At 40.8% G+C, this 16,229-nt stretch overlaps 1 protein-coding gene across 1 annotated transcript in view; it reads right to left on the minus strand.

Annotated features, from left to right (window-relative positions):
• Window positions 1-16,132, minus strand: part of pgbd5 (piggyBac transposable element derived 5) — a 32,281-nt gene extending 16,149 nt beyond the window's left edge. Inside the window, exons 1-4 of the mRNA XM_005474260.4 lie at window positions 15,053-16,132; window positions 9,170-9,600; window positions 4,779-4,913; window positions 157-337 (exon numbers count right to left, since the gene is read on the minus strand). Coding sequence (XP_005474317.1) covers window positions 157-337; window positions 4,779-4,913; window positions 9,170-9,600; window positions 15,053-15,446 — 1,141 coding nt within the window. The 5' untranslated portion in view covers window positions 15,447-16,132. The remainder of the gene's footprint in view (window positions 1-156; window positions 338-4,778; window positions 4,914-9,169; window positions 9,601-15,052) is intronic.
• Window positions 16,133-16,229: the final 97 nt, after the last annotated feature.

The following is a 16,229-nucleotide window of genomic DNA, read 5'->3' on the forward strand; positions in this document are numbered from 1 at the left end:
AAACACATTTTTTAAAATGCAAAAAGGGGAGGTATGAAGAGATGGAGATAAATTACAAAGTGTAAAACAAAGTACTAAATTAGGGAAGGGAAAAGAACAAGACCAAGCAAAGAACAAGCAGCAGACATAAACTGCTGCAGAAACTTCTTTGCGTACCTTGTTTGCTGAATTCTGTGAAGAGGCTGAGGCTCGTGATGGATGGCCCAGTGAAGATGATGGCGTTTTTTCCGGAAATGTTCTGGCAGAGCTGCTTAGCCACAAGACTGTGGAGCTGAGGTTTGTTCTTCAAGGTGGCCAGACCATCTGTACCCTGGCCGTCTTTCAGATGGACTGCGATCTGCAGAAGAGGGGGGATCACGTCAGGACGTGTGGATGCAAACATTTTTATTTTTCTAGTTAACAGCGGCTGCTGTCTAAACCCTAGAGAAACTAATGTTCAATTTACAAAATTGTGCGGTGCATTTTGATGATTTTGCTTTTATTTCCAGTAGAGACTTTGAATTAAAGTGTATCCCGAGGGAGAAAACACCATGGAACTGAAATAAAAATGTATTTGGACTCATAAAAAGTTGGGTTACATTAAGATGGAGACTCCAGGATGAAATATCAGGGGTATAAGTACAACACTGAAGGTAATGCCAGTGGCTTGAATTAATATTTTGGTGTTTCTTAGGATATTCTGTGAAATTTCAAACCAAATGTAGCTGGTTTGATCTGTGAGTCAAGCTACTGTCACACCTGACTCCTACAGTAGAGATTTGAGAAAGGAGGCTTGTTTTTCCAAGATGAGAATTACCCCTTTAAAGCCTGAACCATAAAATAATTGGCAGAAAATTGTAATTTTTGTGGATCAAAATGTCCTTAAATATCTCAGTTTCTGGATTTATTTGCATGATCACCCACTTCAAGCCATGAATACTTACATGAGTACTTCAAATCTGGGCAGCAGTTATTGAGACATGTTGAGCTACAACACTATTGAGCCTCCTCTCATTAATTTAATATACCGGTACGTCTTTTATATTTGCTTCCAAGGAGCCAGACCTTTTTCAAAGTCTGTCTCTAATTTTTAGAGAAAAACCAGAAAACCAGGAACACTATTGCTTAAAGTTTTTCTTTGGGCATCGGTTGCTTTTTCACGTATTTTCAGTCCAGTCCTATCTATAGCAGTTCTAACACTACCTATAGCAGATGAACAGTGCCTAAAAGTCCTAGCACGGGACCTTCAGTGTGTAAGGAAGAGGTCAGGATAAAGGTGCAGCAGTAACCATCTACAGCCACCTGTAAAATACACTGGAGCCTCTATCATGGTCTGCTTTTCACCCAGTGGTGTTCAAAATTGAAGGAATTATGAAAACAGAAAAATGCTTTCTCATTTTGACTGACCATACAATACCATCTGAATAGCAACAGCTTCATTTTTTTTGGCACGTTAATGAGATCAAACACACCGTCAATGCAGCAAATGCACACCTAGATAGAGAAACACAATGAAACATTATCAGTCATGAACTGGCCTCCCTGGATCCTGGACCTCAACATAACTGAAGCAGTGTCATCTTAACAGAGAATGTAATAAAAGGCAGCCAACACCCAAAGACGTATTTTGAATGTCCTTCAAGGAGCCTGGAGAACTATTCCCGATGACCACTTAAAGAAATTAGAAGAACTATATTGTATTTACCTGTATGTTTGCACATGTTTCAATAAATCACTGCACCTACTTCCCAATTTCCTCTGAAAATATAAAGATACGAGGGGCGGCTCAAGACTTTTGTACAAACTATAGATCAATGCAAGCTGAGCTTTGCTTCCTAGTTGAACATACATGAAGCATTTGTAGATATGATTCCCGGAACATGATGCAGTCCTTAGGGTCCAAAGAAAGCTATTATTGAGACTGAACAAACAGAAATGTACACCCATAGACTGCTCTGTGTGCCTTTTGAACTTTCTGTTGTTTGGGAGCTGATTGGCATTAGCCTGATTAGCCGGCATCTACGTAAGACCCATAGCTATTAAACTAAGTGGCCTGTCCATGCGTTTGTGCAAGTGTGTTTTGTGTATCCCTGTGTGGTACACTGGCTAATGGAATCTCATTGATTCACTCCATTAACTCATTTTATTTCTCTGATTCCCCCCCCCCCCTCCTCTCCCTCGACGCAATTCATTTAGACACAGAATTCAATGGAGGCACACGTCAGTGTAGAGAGGACTGGTGAAGACTGAGTGACTGCCAAACGGCTGCAGTCACCGTGAATGCTAATGCTTATTTGTTAAATGGATGGGATAATGGAATACGGCTTTAAATGACGGGCTCTGTGATGCTTCTTGAACACAACTTGTTTTACACGGTCAGATTACAAGAAAAATAATGAATGGTTTGATTATTTTATGTAAAGCAATTTAACTAAATGAAAAAGAAAAAAAAGAAGGGAAATTAACATTCTATGTAGGATCCTCCTCATTCCACTAATGCTCTTCTGGCCTACTTCCAGGCTAAAGAAGGAAACACTTACCCTTTAGTGTACACAGTTTTATGCCAAATGTTGATCTCATCGTAAAAAGTATCTGACTCTCAAAGTTGTATTATTGTCTTCTTGTTCTTACAAACCAACTGTCCAAAAAGTCTGGTTCAATTTGTGCATGTGCAGAAAAACGTTGGCATGCTTTACTGCTAATCTCTGTGCATTCTGTTTCTGAAGTATTGGTCCAGTCTTGTCTTGCCTCTCTCATGACTTTTTATGTTGTTCTCTCTGCTTCTGTATATTTTTCCCCTCTATTGATAGTGTGAATAATGCAACCGAGTTTTCCTCAACAGGTCGTTTGATCCTACTCCAGATCATGTGTTTACATTCTTTAATCATCTTGCTTTTCTCTCCTTAAAACAGCTCTACTCATGAACATCCAGCCCTTCTAAGTTGTTCTGAGATTTTGTCGAGTCTTTCCATTGCAGCATTTTTTCTCTAACAAAATCAAGTGATGGAGGTTCTCAAACTTAGATTATAAGGAGGGTGAGGCAATTTGAATTTTGGGTGTCAGGAGTGATTTGTGACAGCAAGTGTGAAAGGTTTACAGGACGGTAGTGACATCTGCTATGATGTATGGTTTAGAGACAGAAGGATACTAACAAAGAGACAAAGGACTGAGCCAGAGATGCCAGAGTTGCAGGTGCTCATTTCATTCTAAGTGATAATAATATATGTATATCAGAGCATCGAGGAGCTTGGAGATGAAGTTAGAGAGTCAAGGCTGAGATGGTTTGAACATGTGTAGAGGAGGTATAGCGGATATACTGGACAGGGGATATTGAATATGGAGCTGTCAGGCAGGAGGAAAAGAGAAAGACCAAAGAATATAATCATTGATGTAGTAAATCAGGAAATACAGAGGATGGTGTGAAAGAGAAGGATGCTGGGTAGATGACCCGCTGTGGTGACCTCTAAAGGGAGCAGGAACAAGATTTTCTTGTTTCTTTTTAAGGGAAAATAAAATACATACTGCATTTGTGTTTGATCTCCTTTATTTTTACTTTAAAACCCAGAAGACTTTAAAAACGAGTTCTCAGCCTTCATTGTTGGTGGTCAGAACAAGATTTAGGTTAAGGTAACGGTTGGGGTTCCTATTTACTTGATGACACAGCTGTGGTGATTGTTGACCAAATAAAAAAACAAACAAACAAACAAACAAACAAACAGGTTTCACCCAATAAAACTCTTCCGCGAACAGAAGTGATATGTCTGAGTAAGTAGGGCAGTCTTTCTGAAAATATGTGTTGATGTTGAATTTTTAATGTCGTTTTTCATTGCTGTGAGCACAAGTGAAATTCCATTCATCTCCACTGAGGGAGCAGAAGCCTTTAACTAATAAACTGTAGCTGGGTATCACTGGTATTAAAAACATGGTCTCCTGTCAGGTATACCAATGCAAATGTTTGTGTGTTTGCTTGCGTGAGCTTGCATGCGTGTGGGTGGCTGAATGTGGGTGACCTGCACAACATGCACACTATGATTAACACTGAGGAAGGCTGATGCATAAAAAGTGCATCAAGTTTAGCAAAAAAAAACTGTGCAAACAAAATCTTTTGGGGCATGTGCTTTCTCATTTCCCCCCCCCTTGTATAATGACCTCTGTAATGCTCAGAGTTGGACAGGTTTGTTAGTCCTTCAATGCAGGGTCTCAGTTAAATGGGGGTATTACATAACCAACCGGCGTAGGAGTGGAAGGTTGCAGTAGGACAAGGTTGTTAGTCAGAGCAGCTCTGCCTGCCTGAGATGTGCCTGCTTGAGCTAGTAGCGCTTCCACTCAAAACCAACATCAGAAGACAATATTTTTTACCCAGAAGGCTTTTCATGTGATCCATTTTAAACTCAAACCGTGCAGTTTGTTACACATAAATTTACCAGTATAAAAATGTGAAAAGTAATAGATTGAATGCTAAATGATGCAACATTCAAAGAATAAGATTTGAAATCTAGCGAAGATCAAAGCCTCTGATATTTTCATGAAAGCCTTTCTTACTTGACTTCAGGCACGCTCGAGACTTCTGGATGCCAGGTTTAATAAAACAAATTTTATATTTCTGCCATGAAGTTGCAAAGCAGCAAATCTAAATAGAATCAAAGCAGACAAAGACGTGCAATCATTTCTTTTTCATCTCCTCTAATGTAATTTTTCACTCTCAAATCACACCTGAAACAATTGTGATTCTGAATGAAGTCTCCCACCTCCGTGTCTCCAAATCACATACAAACACATCGAGTATTGTGTGCAGATACCTGACAGATAAAACCGGTGGAGGTGCACTGTCGAACCCAGAGGCTGAACTTTCTCTTCTTCCTCTTCCTCAGCTCTCTTTCTGTACAAGTGGTGATGAACACTGGGTCCTCATCTATCAAGGGCTCATGAAGAACCTGAAACATTAGTCTTAGTGAATTTATACATACATACATTACATAGCCTCATCAAAAGCAAAAAGGTGCTAGTGAACATAACTAGTTTTCCATTGTGAGGCTTCTTGTGTGAGATATAAGAATGAGATTGTGTATGATTTAATACCACAGCACGAGTTTGAAGAGAGAAGGCGGCCAACTGATGATTCTTGCAAGTCCTGTATGTGTTTGAGCGTGATAGTAAAAAAAACAAAAAACACTTTGTCAGCAGAAACATGCTCTCACTCGTGCAGCTCTGTCTGCAAAACCCCTCCGAAAAATAACTTCTGCCTTGTCACTTTCACTTCATTTTGATGTTTCATCTTCACGTTGTCCATACCTTTTACATTTATGCATTATAACTTGAAAAACTTCCTTCTCTATGCCTGGATTCATCCGAACAGTGGAAGCCTTTTTATATTTAGTTTTCTTTTTAGCACGGATGATTCTCCATTCAAATGAAAATAGACAAAAATATATAAAAAATAAAATAAACTCCCCAAATAAATAAGGGGTGACTAACTTTTTCCCGAAGTGGCAAAAATAGAGAGAGAGAGAAAAAAAAAAAGATGTGTTCATTCGTATAAGAAGAAAATTCAGGGTGCCCTTAGAAACACACAATTTTATGATTCTCAATCTTTAAGACAATCAATTTAACACAAAAAAAGAGTTAAATATACTCATTATTCATAAGTTCTTTAACTAAAACTGATTTTCTTTGCTTCCTATGACAATAAGCTGAGTATATTTGCATTCTGGACAGCTGTCAGAATTGGGTTTGATATGAAATGTACAGTTCTTACAAACTGATTTTTATTTTTATGTTCTATATTATTTCCCCTAAGCCCACAGTCAATAAATACTAGGATGAATGTGCAAGTCTCCCCCCCCCCTTATTTTCCTAAATACTAGGATAAGTCATATCAGATACTGAAGAGGAATTTCCAAACGGTGAACGAGAAACAAAGAAAGCATTTTAAAAGCCAACAGTCATAAATCCAAAGATACACAGAGGTTTTAATACTCGGCAAATATTTGCATTTTAAATTTCTCAGGGCTTTCCCTTCCTCCGGTGTTTTCCCCGTCTCTTCTTCCCACCCAGCCCATCATGATTTGACTAACCGAGTGGCAACCAGCACCTCCGTGCTGCTCTAGCAACAAGTCATTTTCCAGTCAAATATGGAATCACGGAGTCATAAAAGTTAAAAATAAATGAGGCCATCTAGACTTCGGATGGATGATGTCACCCAGACCACAACAGCCTAAGAAATAATTCATGTTGTAGCTGCGGCACAGCTGCACAGTGATGTCTTCTCTCATCTTATTACAGCTGAAACCAAAGTGATTACATCTGAACAAAATATGCTTTAAGTAAATCATTTGTCTGAGAAAATAAAACATTTGCTCACCGTCTTCCAGTGGATGTCCTCTGATGGCTTTCTGAATAATTATTTTACACTTGCAAATCAATACAGCAGCAATAAAGCAGTCCAGACATGATCTGAGCAACTGCAAAACTGACCCCAGCACAGACCTAACTGACATAGGATATGTGACGCATCACTGTTAGGAGGAACATGCTAGAGTTTATTAGACAAAAAAAAACAGAGCACATTTTTTTCCCCATAATTCTTCTCTACATGATTATCTGTTAGATGCAAACTGTGACTATTTTCAATATTGCATTGCTAAGCCACCCCCCCCCCCCCCTACTCCTATAGTTACCTGTCTGGGAGCTGACCACCTAGCTGTTACCTATGTATTTTAGTGACCTCTGAAATGGGTCTCTTGATTTGTTCTCCTGGAGAGCTGAACAAGGACTGTTTCCCCACTGTTGGAGTTGCACTATATTCAATTTAGTCTAGTTCAATTTTATTCATGCAGCAGCAGTTCACAACAGCTGTCACCTTGAGGGCCTTACACCATACTCACTGGAGAGGCAGCTCAAGGACTGTGTGGAGCCCAACAACAGCAACAATGCCAGTCTGTAGGTGTCTTCTTAACCCCTGGTTGAGAGCTTGGTTCTTCCGAGGCCTCTTTCTGTCAAAAGGGAGTTCTTCCTTCCTACTGTCACCCAATGGGATTGTCTGATTGTTGAGTATTTTGTAGGGTTTTTGCCTTGCAATATACAGCCCCTTGAAGGTACTGCTGAAATAAAACTGAACTGAAAGGATTGAGCTACCAGGCTAGCAGCAACATAACTAAAAAATAAAATACTTAAATACAGCCCATTTAAAGCCATTATTATCTGCCATTCAGACTTCAACAACTACACTTGTTTCTCTCCCTCCTTCTCAGAAGGCAGTCATTTATTGAGAAGATTGCTTTTTCCTTGCCAGTGGAGCTACAGTTTCAGACTGTCTGTATTTTCTAGTCCACTCTGAGAGACTATTGGGAGTAGAAAATACAGAAAATGAACCGATAAAACAAACTGGCCTAGATTCACATAAACCCCGTCACTGCCAACGACACTCACTCGCTGACCTCACAGGCTCAGTTTTGTCATTTTTAGATCTAGGTGTTTAGAGCTCTTTAGCATGAAAACACACTTCACCCAACCAGCGATTATGCTGCAATGAAATAAAGTGTAAAATATTGATATTTAAACTATTTAGAGGGTAGGATTGCACAGATGAATTAGATGTGGATGATATATGAGGAGGGCATTGCTTTTAAGTGCCTGTGTTCCCAAATGCTCCCATCACAGAACTGACATCATCTTTCATAATGAAGATGATGTTGTAGCACTCTTACAGTAGAAAGACAACAGCAAATAAATCAACTTGTTCACTTATTTTTAAAAGTGACCCCAGTGTGCTTCTGCGTAACAGACTGAGAATATTAAGTCGCACTATTTTAGCTATTATTATGAAAGAAAGAAAAGCCCTTATAGGAAGTGCATGCAATGCCGTATCCTCTACTAACAAATACTTTAAGAGTAAACTGCATCTTATGTAAGATCTTTGTTTTTTACTTGAACTCTGAGAGCAATCGACACATTTTTAATGTTACATTTTGATCAGATTTACGTAAACAAGGTTGTGGTAAATTCTGCTGTGCCTTTTTGCTCAAGAAGAACACATCTAAAGAAGAAACTGATTCAAAAGCTTCTTCTTTTTGCTGTCACATCAAAATAATACAAAAAAATCAAGTTGGAAAGGGCACAGCGGTGAAAGATCAGTTTGATTTTAGGCAGGCTGGTTATTTTGGGGTACTTTAAAATCTCCAGTGATGCAGAGTGATGAATTCATCCAGAGAAGAAAGTAAAGTAGGAGTTGAAAAAAAAAAAAAAACGTCCAACCCACCCAAAATAGAGAAACAAGGCTGGCGCTCCACTGGCCTAGTTGCATAAATGTGGATCGGATGCTTACAGGGCAACAGAAAACAAGTTAAATTCCTCTGCAGGGGAAGCCTGTGTAAAACAGAGCGCTTCCCCGTATATATAGTCATCGTGTAGATGGCTTTTCAAACAGAGACTCATTGCTGGAGCTATGAGCTGGTTTGCAATACTTGAAGCATTGTTAAAAAATTTGATTCAACAGAAAACCTGTAAAATTTCTGAGCAAACAAAACAAAAGTTTCTATATTTAAACATATCCTCCAGTGAAACTGCAGCACTGCCAACCGTATAGCTGAGAAAGCTATATGGTTGGCCTTGAGCCACAACAACAGGTGCCTTGACTGTTGTGATTTGGTGCTGTATAAATACAAACTGAATTGAACTGAGTCAGTCATTCAACAAATTTTGGGTCTCTTTTGTTTTACATCTAAAACTAAATTGCTCAAATAATTTTGTCAGAGAAGAGATAAAGTAATTAAATTATAACTCAGATAATCTCTTGGCATCGGCCTTGATCTCACCATTGTTAGCACCTACATGCATCTCACACCCTACCTACTGATCACTGTCCTCTCCCTTCTCCTTCTGTGTAAATGTGTTATGGCTCCAGGTCAGAAAGTTAATATTGCACTGGAACACATAAACATGCTGCCACAGCAAAACTTTGGATGTGGATGACTAAAAAGTGATTTCCTCAACATCATCACCTGTAAATGACCTCTGGAACTTTGGTCATTTCTTTTTATACTATGCAATTCATGAGGCATAATAAAATGTAGCTGTGCTGTTAAAATTTGGTGCTCCTAAAGGCAAGAAGAATCTGTTGCCAGCTAAAAGAAAGCATCTAAAAATATCAAGAGAGGCCTGAAGAAAACGCCACCTGTCACAACGCACACACCTGTGTTTGTGATGGTCTGAAAGTGCAGCTGAAGGACTGCTGCAGCGAGTCCAGGAAGGGCTGGATCTTGTAAAGGCCCTGGTTGCTTCCTTGTGATGGCCGGAAAGCCACAATGTGGAAGTACTTGAGGATCTTCTCAAAACGCGACTGACTCATCTTCAAGGCGATGCTTTGGTTGCTGAAAAAGCCCGAGCTCCAGATGCTGAGCACTGACTCACAGCGGTGCACGCTGGTGGAGGTGACAAAGCCCAGGAACGCCTTCATCTCCTGGGCCGTGACGGGGCGCCAGCCTTCGTCTGAGCCGAACCGCTCCTGAAACTTCTTGGCGTACATGTTAGTCTGAGTGACCATGTTTTGGATGCAGTTGTCCGGGACAAAGAGCTGGAAAAAGTCCAAGGCTGTAGCGGTGGCCGGCATCTTTTGAGCAGGTCCTGTGTTGGAAAAAAGTTATGACAAAAGAAATTATACTGATTGACAGACAGAGAATCCCACATGGGATAACTCACACACAGTACTGTCACTTACGCCCAGCTTTTTAACTTTGGTACGAAGCCTTCAATTTGATTGACTTTGCTGAGTAGAAGAGGTTTTTTTGACACAATAAAATATCATTTTGTTGAGCTGTCATCTTCAAAGCTGCGTGGGATGCACACAGGCTCATTCTTGCTTATATAAACTCCAGTGACATCTCAAAAGAATCTTGAGAACAGTAACGTAAAGCATCAATTAATTTTAGGTGTTACATTGTAGCAAAAAAAACATCAGAGGAACGCACTACACGTCGTGCATCAGCAGCTTCTGGTATGAATGTCATAAGCCCAGGGCAGCAGTTAGAAAGTTTACATGACCTGACAGCCACCACACTGTGATGCCTGTCAAAGTGTGGCATTTCTATGCTTGTGGAAGGCTTCAGTGTCTTGTTGCTTTTGTGTTATGGCAGGCAATAAGTCAAAATCACACTTTAATGTTGGCGAGCCATGAGCCATTAAAAGACATCTGTACTATTTCAATTAATTTGACTGATGGTTTTGTTTATACAGAACGATTTACCTTTTTATTAATGAAATTTGCATGTATCTAAACCTGTGGAATAACACAGAAACTTCACTTCATCTGTGTGTGGTTGTAAAGTTTGTGTGATCAGTGTACAGTGTTTAGTCCTTATAATGACCTACTTAAATCTATTGAAAGTCTATGTTAACAAGCAAGAAGCTTCTTTTCTGAAACTGCAGCATAAGAACAACTTAAAGAAATGTCTAAAAGTGTAGGCCTTGGTCACATAGGCAGAGAGAACAGGTGGCTGTGAAGTCGAATGTTAAAGCGGACAAGTCGGCATCTTCTATGCAAACTGCCAGTGACGCGAACAATGCTAATTGTGCTGATGATCAAAGCACTCACAAGAAACTTGTCTGTGCAGCACCTTATACTCCTTTTAGATCAGTCACTGCCAGCAACCTCCAGCAACCACTCACTAACTGGTTGGGGTATGCACAATTTTCCCTAGGAAACGGTGGTTGCTAAGAAGTCGCCAACTGGTCTCTATGCCAGACTGTGGCTTACAGCTTAAAGAATAAACATTCAAAATAACACTCACGTGGCCAAAATTTCAAATAATAACACTGTTTGAGTCGGTTTTTCTGCTACTTTTAGACATTGTCAAATACAGGGGATGCCCTTAATATGGTCCTCACAACACACAGCTCTAGACACATGCTGTTCAAACCTTCTGTTTGTCAGGGGCTGCCAATCTGAAGAGAGTTAGCCCAATATAAGATAAATAAGGACAAGTTTAAACTGTAAAATATGGAGATGGGACTGATCCATCCTTTAAAGTACTGAACGAAAACTTAAATTGTTGGCTTAAAGTAAAGAAGCACTGACACAATTAAAATAACTGTATTTACTAACATTAATGTCAAAGAATTGTTAAAAGCAATAGGTAAACGCTCAAATATGGGAAAAAAGGGTTCACCAGCTGCGGTATAAATGTTTGAAATGGCATAATTAATGAATTAGCAGCAAAACTAGCTAAAGGCAATGGATAAATAGGTAATTTAACTAAAATTAATCAACAAAGAATCAGAGCTGTTTTCTAAAATGTGCTAATGGCAGCAACAGTGAAGCGTAGTCGGGACTTTTCTGCCTGACCTAATTATTCTCCCTCGCTGGTTAAGGACGAGATAACATTTATCTTCCATTTAAAAAGCTCTCTGTCCGTCTGCCTTTGGATGTAGCTTTGAAGCCACACAGTCGATACTCAGTGCAGTTAACTTGCTTTGGTTCACTCTCAGGTTGTTGGATCCATGAGAGGTAATTTGGACTTTGAGCAGAACATCTTTTGGCTCGATTGAACAGCACAATCTCATTATCTCAGAACAACATAAAAAAAGGCTTTTACTCTCCCTTCTCAGGCCCTGTGTAGCTGGCTGCAACTAAAATAATGAAGGCCCTTTTCTTTGCGGAGTTAAAGATAACACACACAAGACTTCACACTATATAGTACACTGTTAAAAGTGTGCAGGAGGACAAGACATGAAGTGTAGAAAAGACAGAGTGGGGTACAAGCACTCCCACTCAGTTGATGCTTGCAGACAAGACACAGAAGTAGCCAGGGCACAGCTCAAAGATCAACTCATTCACATCCAATTAGACTTGAAAGCTGAAGGTAAAATTCAACATGACTTCCAGTCCACCCCTGAATAAAAACATCAGACGTTCAGACTGAAGGTCTACTGAGGCAAAATGATTTAACACGGCTCATCTCAGAAGGGAGGTACGAATACAATGTGAGGAAGGACTCGTCATTTTCCTGGATAATGGAATTGTCTCATCTGCTGCTGCTGAGCAAACACTCCTTCCTCTTTGAGAAGCCCTGCCAGCTCATCGTCAGTCCAGCCCGCATCAATCAGATGAAACAGGATTAATCATTTACATAACTCTTCTGTCAGATGATGCTAGTCTATGTGGCAGTCCTATAAATATCGATTTCCCACATTGCTCAAAAGAAAAATCCGCCTACAGTGCACACACAGACAGGTATAATCCCTCGTGATTATCAGCTGTTGTGGTATTTCCATTGTCCCAGGACAAACATCTGTCTCGTAGAGCTTTTATAGCCATGGATTTAGTAGGAGAGATTACTGTGTATTTGAAGTGCATCAACCCTGTACATAGACTAAATGTGTTCTGAGTTCAGTTTTTAGTGGAAATTAAAGAGACGGCACCTAAGTGCAATTTCTCACCACCGCAACTATTGATTAAATTTTTTTTTGACTTACAAATAATCCAATATCTACTGTCTTTAAGCAAAAATGTTTTCATTTGTGTTGTTTTTACAGTACTAATATTCAAGAGCATCAAATCCCTGAATCATTTTACTGTAAAAAAATGAATAGGAAAAAAACTTTCACGAAACCAAGCCAGCTTATTTAATTATTTATTGTTTAGTCCAATTACTTCAGTATTCTACCTTTATGTGATTGATAGAGAATATTATATATAAATATAATAAAATGCATGTTTGTCTAAGTGTTTTTAAATGGCTGAGAGATCTCTTGCAGACAAGGTAGAAATACACAGTCAGGCAGATGAACTGACATATGGGCAGAAGCAGTAATCTTTCAGTCAGCTTCAGCAAAGTGAAGCAATAAATAGTTCTTTAATTCCCTTCGACATCATGATAAAGTGCTTATATAATCTAAGAGCTACGGTTCATAATCTTTGGTCTGGTCATTTGCCACCCGCCTCGCACTGCAGGGGCAACCATCACAAACTCATTTGAAGACAGCATATTACATATGAACATCCTGTGTCAGCACACACTGACTGACATAGAAATGGGCAGGCAGACAGACTGGCACTGACCGACTTTGCCGCAACGTCATTCGTGCCATTAAAATCTGCACATTTATGCAGACATGCTGCTCAGGATGGAGTCATTCTTATCTGTTCGGGCTGATTAAGTCAGAGTACAGTCTTGGCTACTTGAGGTCTGAAGTGTGATTATGCGCTCTGGCAGTACTACATCCACGCTTTTAATCATCCCTACCCTGATACAGGATGGCGGGCCTAGAGTTGCAGTGGCTTGTGCAAACAGACACTGTCTGCATTTTTAACAAATCAGACCAGACCATACAAACCAGAGACGAACACACCTGCTGCCACCCTAGCTTAAGTCAACAAAGTCACAACAGCTAAATAGAGTCGGACAGTCCAGGATGTGGAAGTACAGAACATCCTCTAACATTTGTGCCACAGCAAGAACCTCTCATGGTACCCCAGCTCAGTGCAGCTTGGTTCAGATTATTTTGGGTGCTTAAAACAGACACCACTTTATATCTAGGCTCAGATTATCCCAGAGCAGGATTACTAAAGTTAGCTGGATAAATGGATCTGAAAAAAAAATAATCCAGAAATAAATGTAGTTATTTAGTGTGTATGTGTCTTTTTAGTATTCTGTTTCTTGGAACAGGCTGTTTCTTGAACCAAATAGCTCCAAAACAACATTTAAAAGCTTTTTATCTCATTTGTTCATATGTGGGCTTTTATTTTTTTTTAATGATCATGTAGTACATTTCGGTGTTTGCTGCACTGGAACAGCTTGCGAACAATTCTTTGCACGCAGCAAGTGCTGTTTACTTAATTTGCAGTGGCTACTTGGCAGGTTATCTACAGCCAGTGCTTTTTATTCATTTGAATAAGTGTGTTCCTACTAGGTAGTGTGTCAGCACACTGGGGCTTGGTCCATATCTACTACAGCCATATGCCGATACCCTTCCAAGTCTGCAACAGTGCATCAAGTCACGGTGGAAACAGGATGGCATTCCCACAAATCGTTTTGGCTTCAGCGGAGGCAGAAAAGATGGACAAGGAGAACCAATCCAAACATAGCTTGACTGAAAGAGCTGCACTATAAACCCCAAACCCCACTCTCTGATCTATAGTGGACTAAATAAATAAATACTGTTCTTAAGACTGACAGTCTAATGGTGTGGTACAGAGGAAGGAGCAGTGTGGGTGCACACACTGCTGTTTAACTGTCACGATTCATGCACACAAATGTCTCCCCTTTGCGCACACACACACACACACACACACACACACAGAAACAGACCTGCAGAAGTGTGCAGTTAAAAAGAAAAATAACTGAATGAATAAATCAGGATTCTCTGAGCTTGTGTCTCACATTTAAGCTGTTGGTACCGGTGGACAAAGGCTGGCATTTGTGCATTAGTTCTGCATGAATGCACACACCTACATAGCATCAAAAGCCATGCATGCTAGGTCAAGTTGTGGCTCTACAAAGTGCATAGATATTTCTTGTTATGCAGAAATATTTGTATGCAACAAAATGTGCCATTTATTTATTTATTTTATTCTAAAAAATGCACATAATGCATGTGCATGGAGCCAGGAGAGGCTTCATGCCGTTTCTCTAAACGAAACAGCTCTGAAACATGAGCATACACACATAAGACAGCATGTCTACAACAGCACCAAGGGGTGATGCATCAAAGGTTAAGCCTTTGCCATTAACTTAATAAAGCAATTAACGATGCATGTGTCATGTTTCTCTCTGTTACTCTCCTCACTACACACAAGCAAGAAGCGCGCGCGCACACACACACACACACACACACACACACACACACACACACACAGAGGGGAGGGAGAGATAAAAACGAGAGCAGTATTCAGTTGTTTAAAAAAAAAAAAAAAAAAGCAGTAGTTGCTTTGTGGCTGTTGTGACAAACAGAAATGGCCTGCCTGACCTGAAAAATGTGAACACGGACTGCACTCCTGTCTGCGTCTATCCAATCACTCCACAGCCGTGAGCATTTGCTCCCCACCAGTGCACAAATTAGCCCATCCATCGTGCCTCACCGTATGTATCATTGTACGGCGGGACCGTGACATCCTGCAGAGTCTCCGTCCAGCCCTCTTCCTCTGCCTGACTACGGGATAAGGAGCCGGGGGGTCCTGCTGCGCTGCCACCTCCTGTTCCCCCGCTGTGTCCACTCTCCTTATCGCCTCGTTTCTGGTGGTGATGGTGGTGGTGGTGCTGCTGCTGCGGTGGCTGTTGCTGCTGCTGCTGATCCTCCTCACCTACCTCGGCTATGTAGTTATCAGAGTCGGAGTCTCCGGAGGTGCTGTAGAAGGGATTGTCGCTGCTGTCGTCCCCGGACTCGCCGAACACGTCGTCGGATATCTGCAGGCTCTCGTACCGGGAGCGGGCCGCTTCCAGGAGAGACAGCGCCTTCCGCCCGCACTCCGCCATCTCTCTCTCTGTAGTGATGCTCCTCTCTCCTCCCCCCTTTCTCTTTCTTCCACCCTCTTTCTCACCCTTTCACTACCTCCTCAGTGGCGTGCAAGTGGTCACGATCTTGCAGGAGCAGGGGACGTTTTTGCCTTCAGTGTGGCGATCACACCCTCCCCTGTGTTTGGTATGAATTTTGATCCACCTGCCGTCCCAGCTCGGATGCGGAGCCCGGCGGTCAGCAAAGTGTAGATCCGGTGGCAGCTGTCCGCTTCAAGGGTACTGGAATATTTCCGCTCCCTTGCTCTGCCCACAGCGCTGCTCACTGGGCAAAATCATCAATAGTTATGGCACAGCATCCGGGTTGAGAGACCAGCCAGTTATTTATCCACTCCGAGGAGTAGAGAGAGTAGAGGCTGGCACTGAATCACCTGACGCCGTAGCGCTGCACTGCCAGCCAATAAGATTTCACTTTGTAAAGAAAACTCGGACAGGAGCGGTGCGGCTGATGGCAGCTGCTAAAGCTGAGGTGAAGGAAGATTATGATGACTAACGATAATACAGTGCAAGAATAATAATGGTGGACGCAGAAAATGACAACGGGGAAAATTAAAATTTAAAATTATTTTATTTTATTAGATTATAGATATAATAAATTTACAACTATTATTACATTTGCCGTTAACTGCAAAACAGCAAACTAACAAACAAAAACAAAAACAGTCGACAGCACGATGGCCAAAAGATAAAAGTTATTTTATCTTTTGGCCATCCTGAATTACTAATTAAACAAGACCTCAATAT

The sequence above is a fragment of the Oreochromis niloticus genome, linkage group LG13, assembly GCF_001858045.2.
Source record: "Oreochromis niloticus isolate F11D_XX linkage group LG13, O_niloticus_UMD_NMBU, whole genome shotgun sequence".
Taxonomy (NCBI): Eukaryota; Metazoa; Chordata; class Actinopteri; order Cichliformes; family Cichlidae; genus Oreochromis; species Oreochromis niloticus.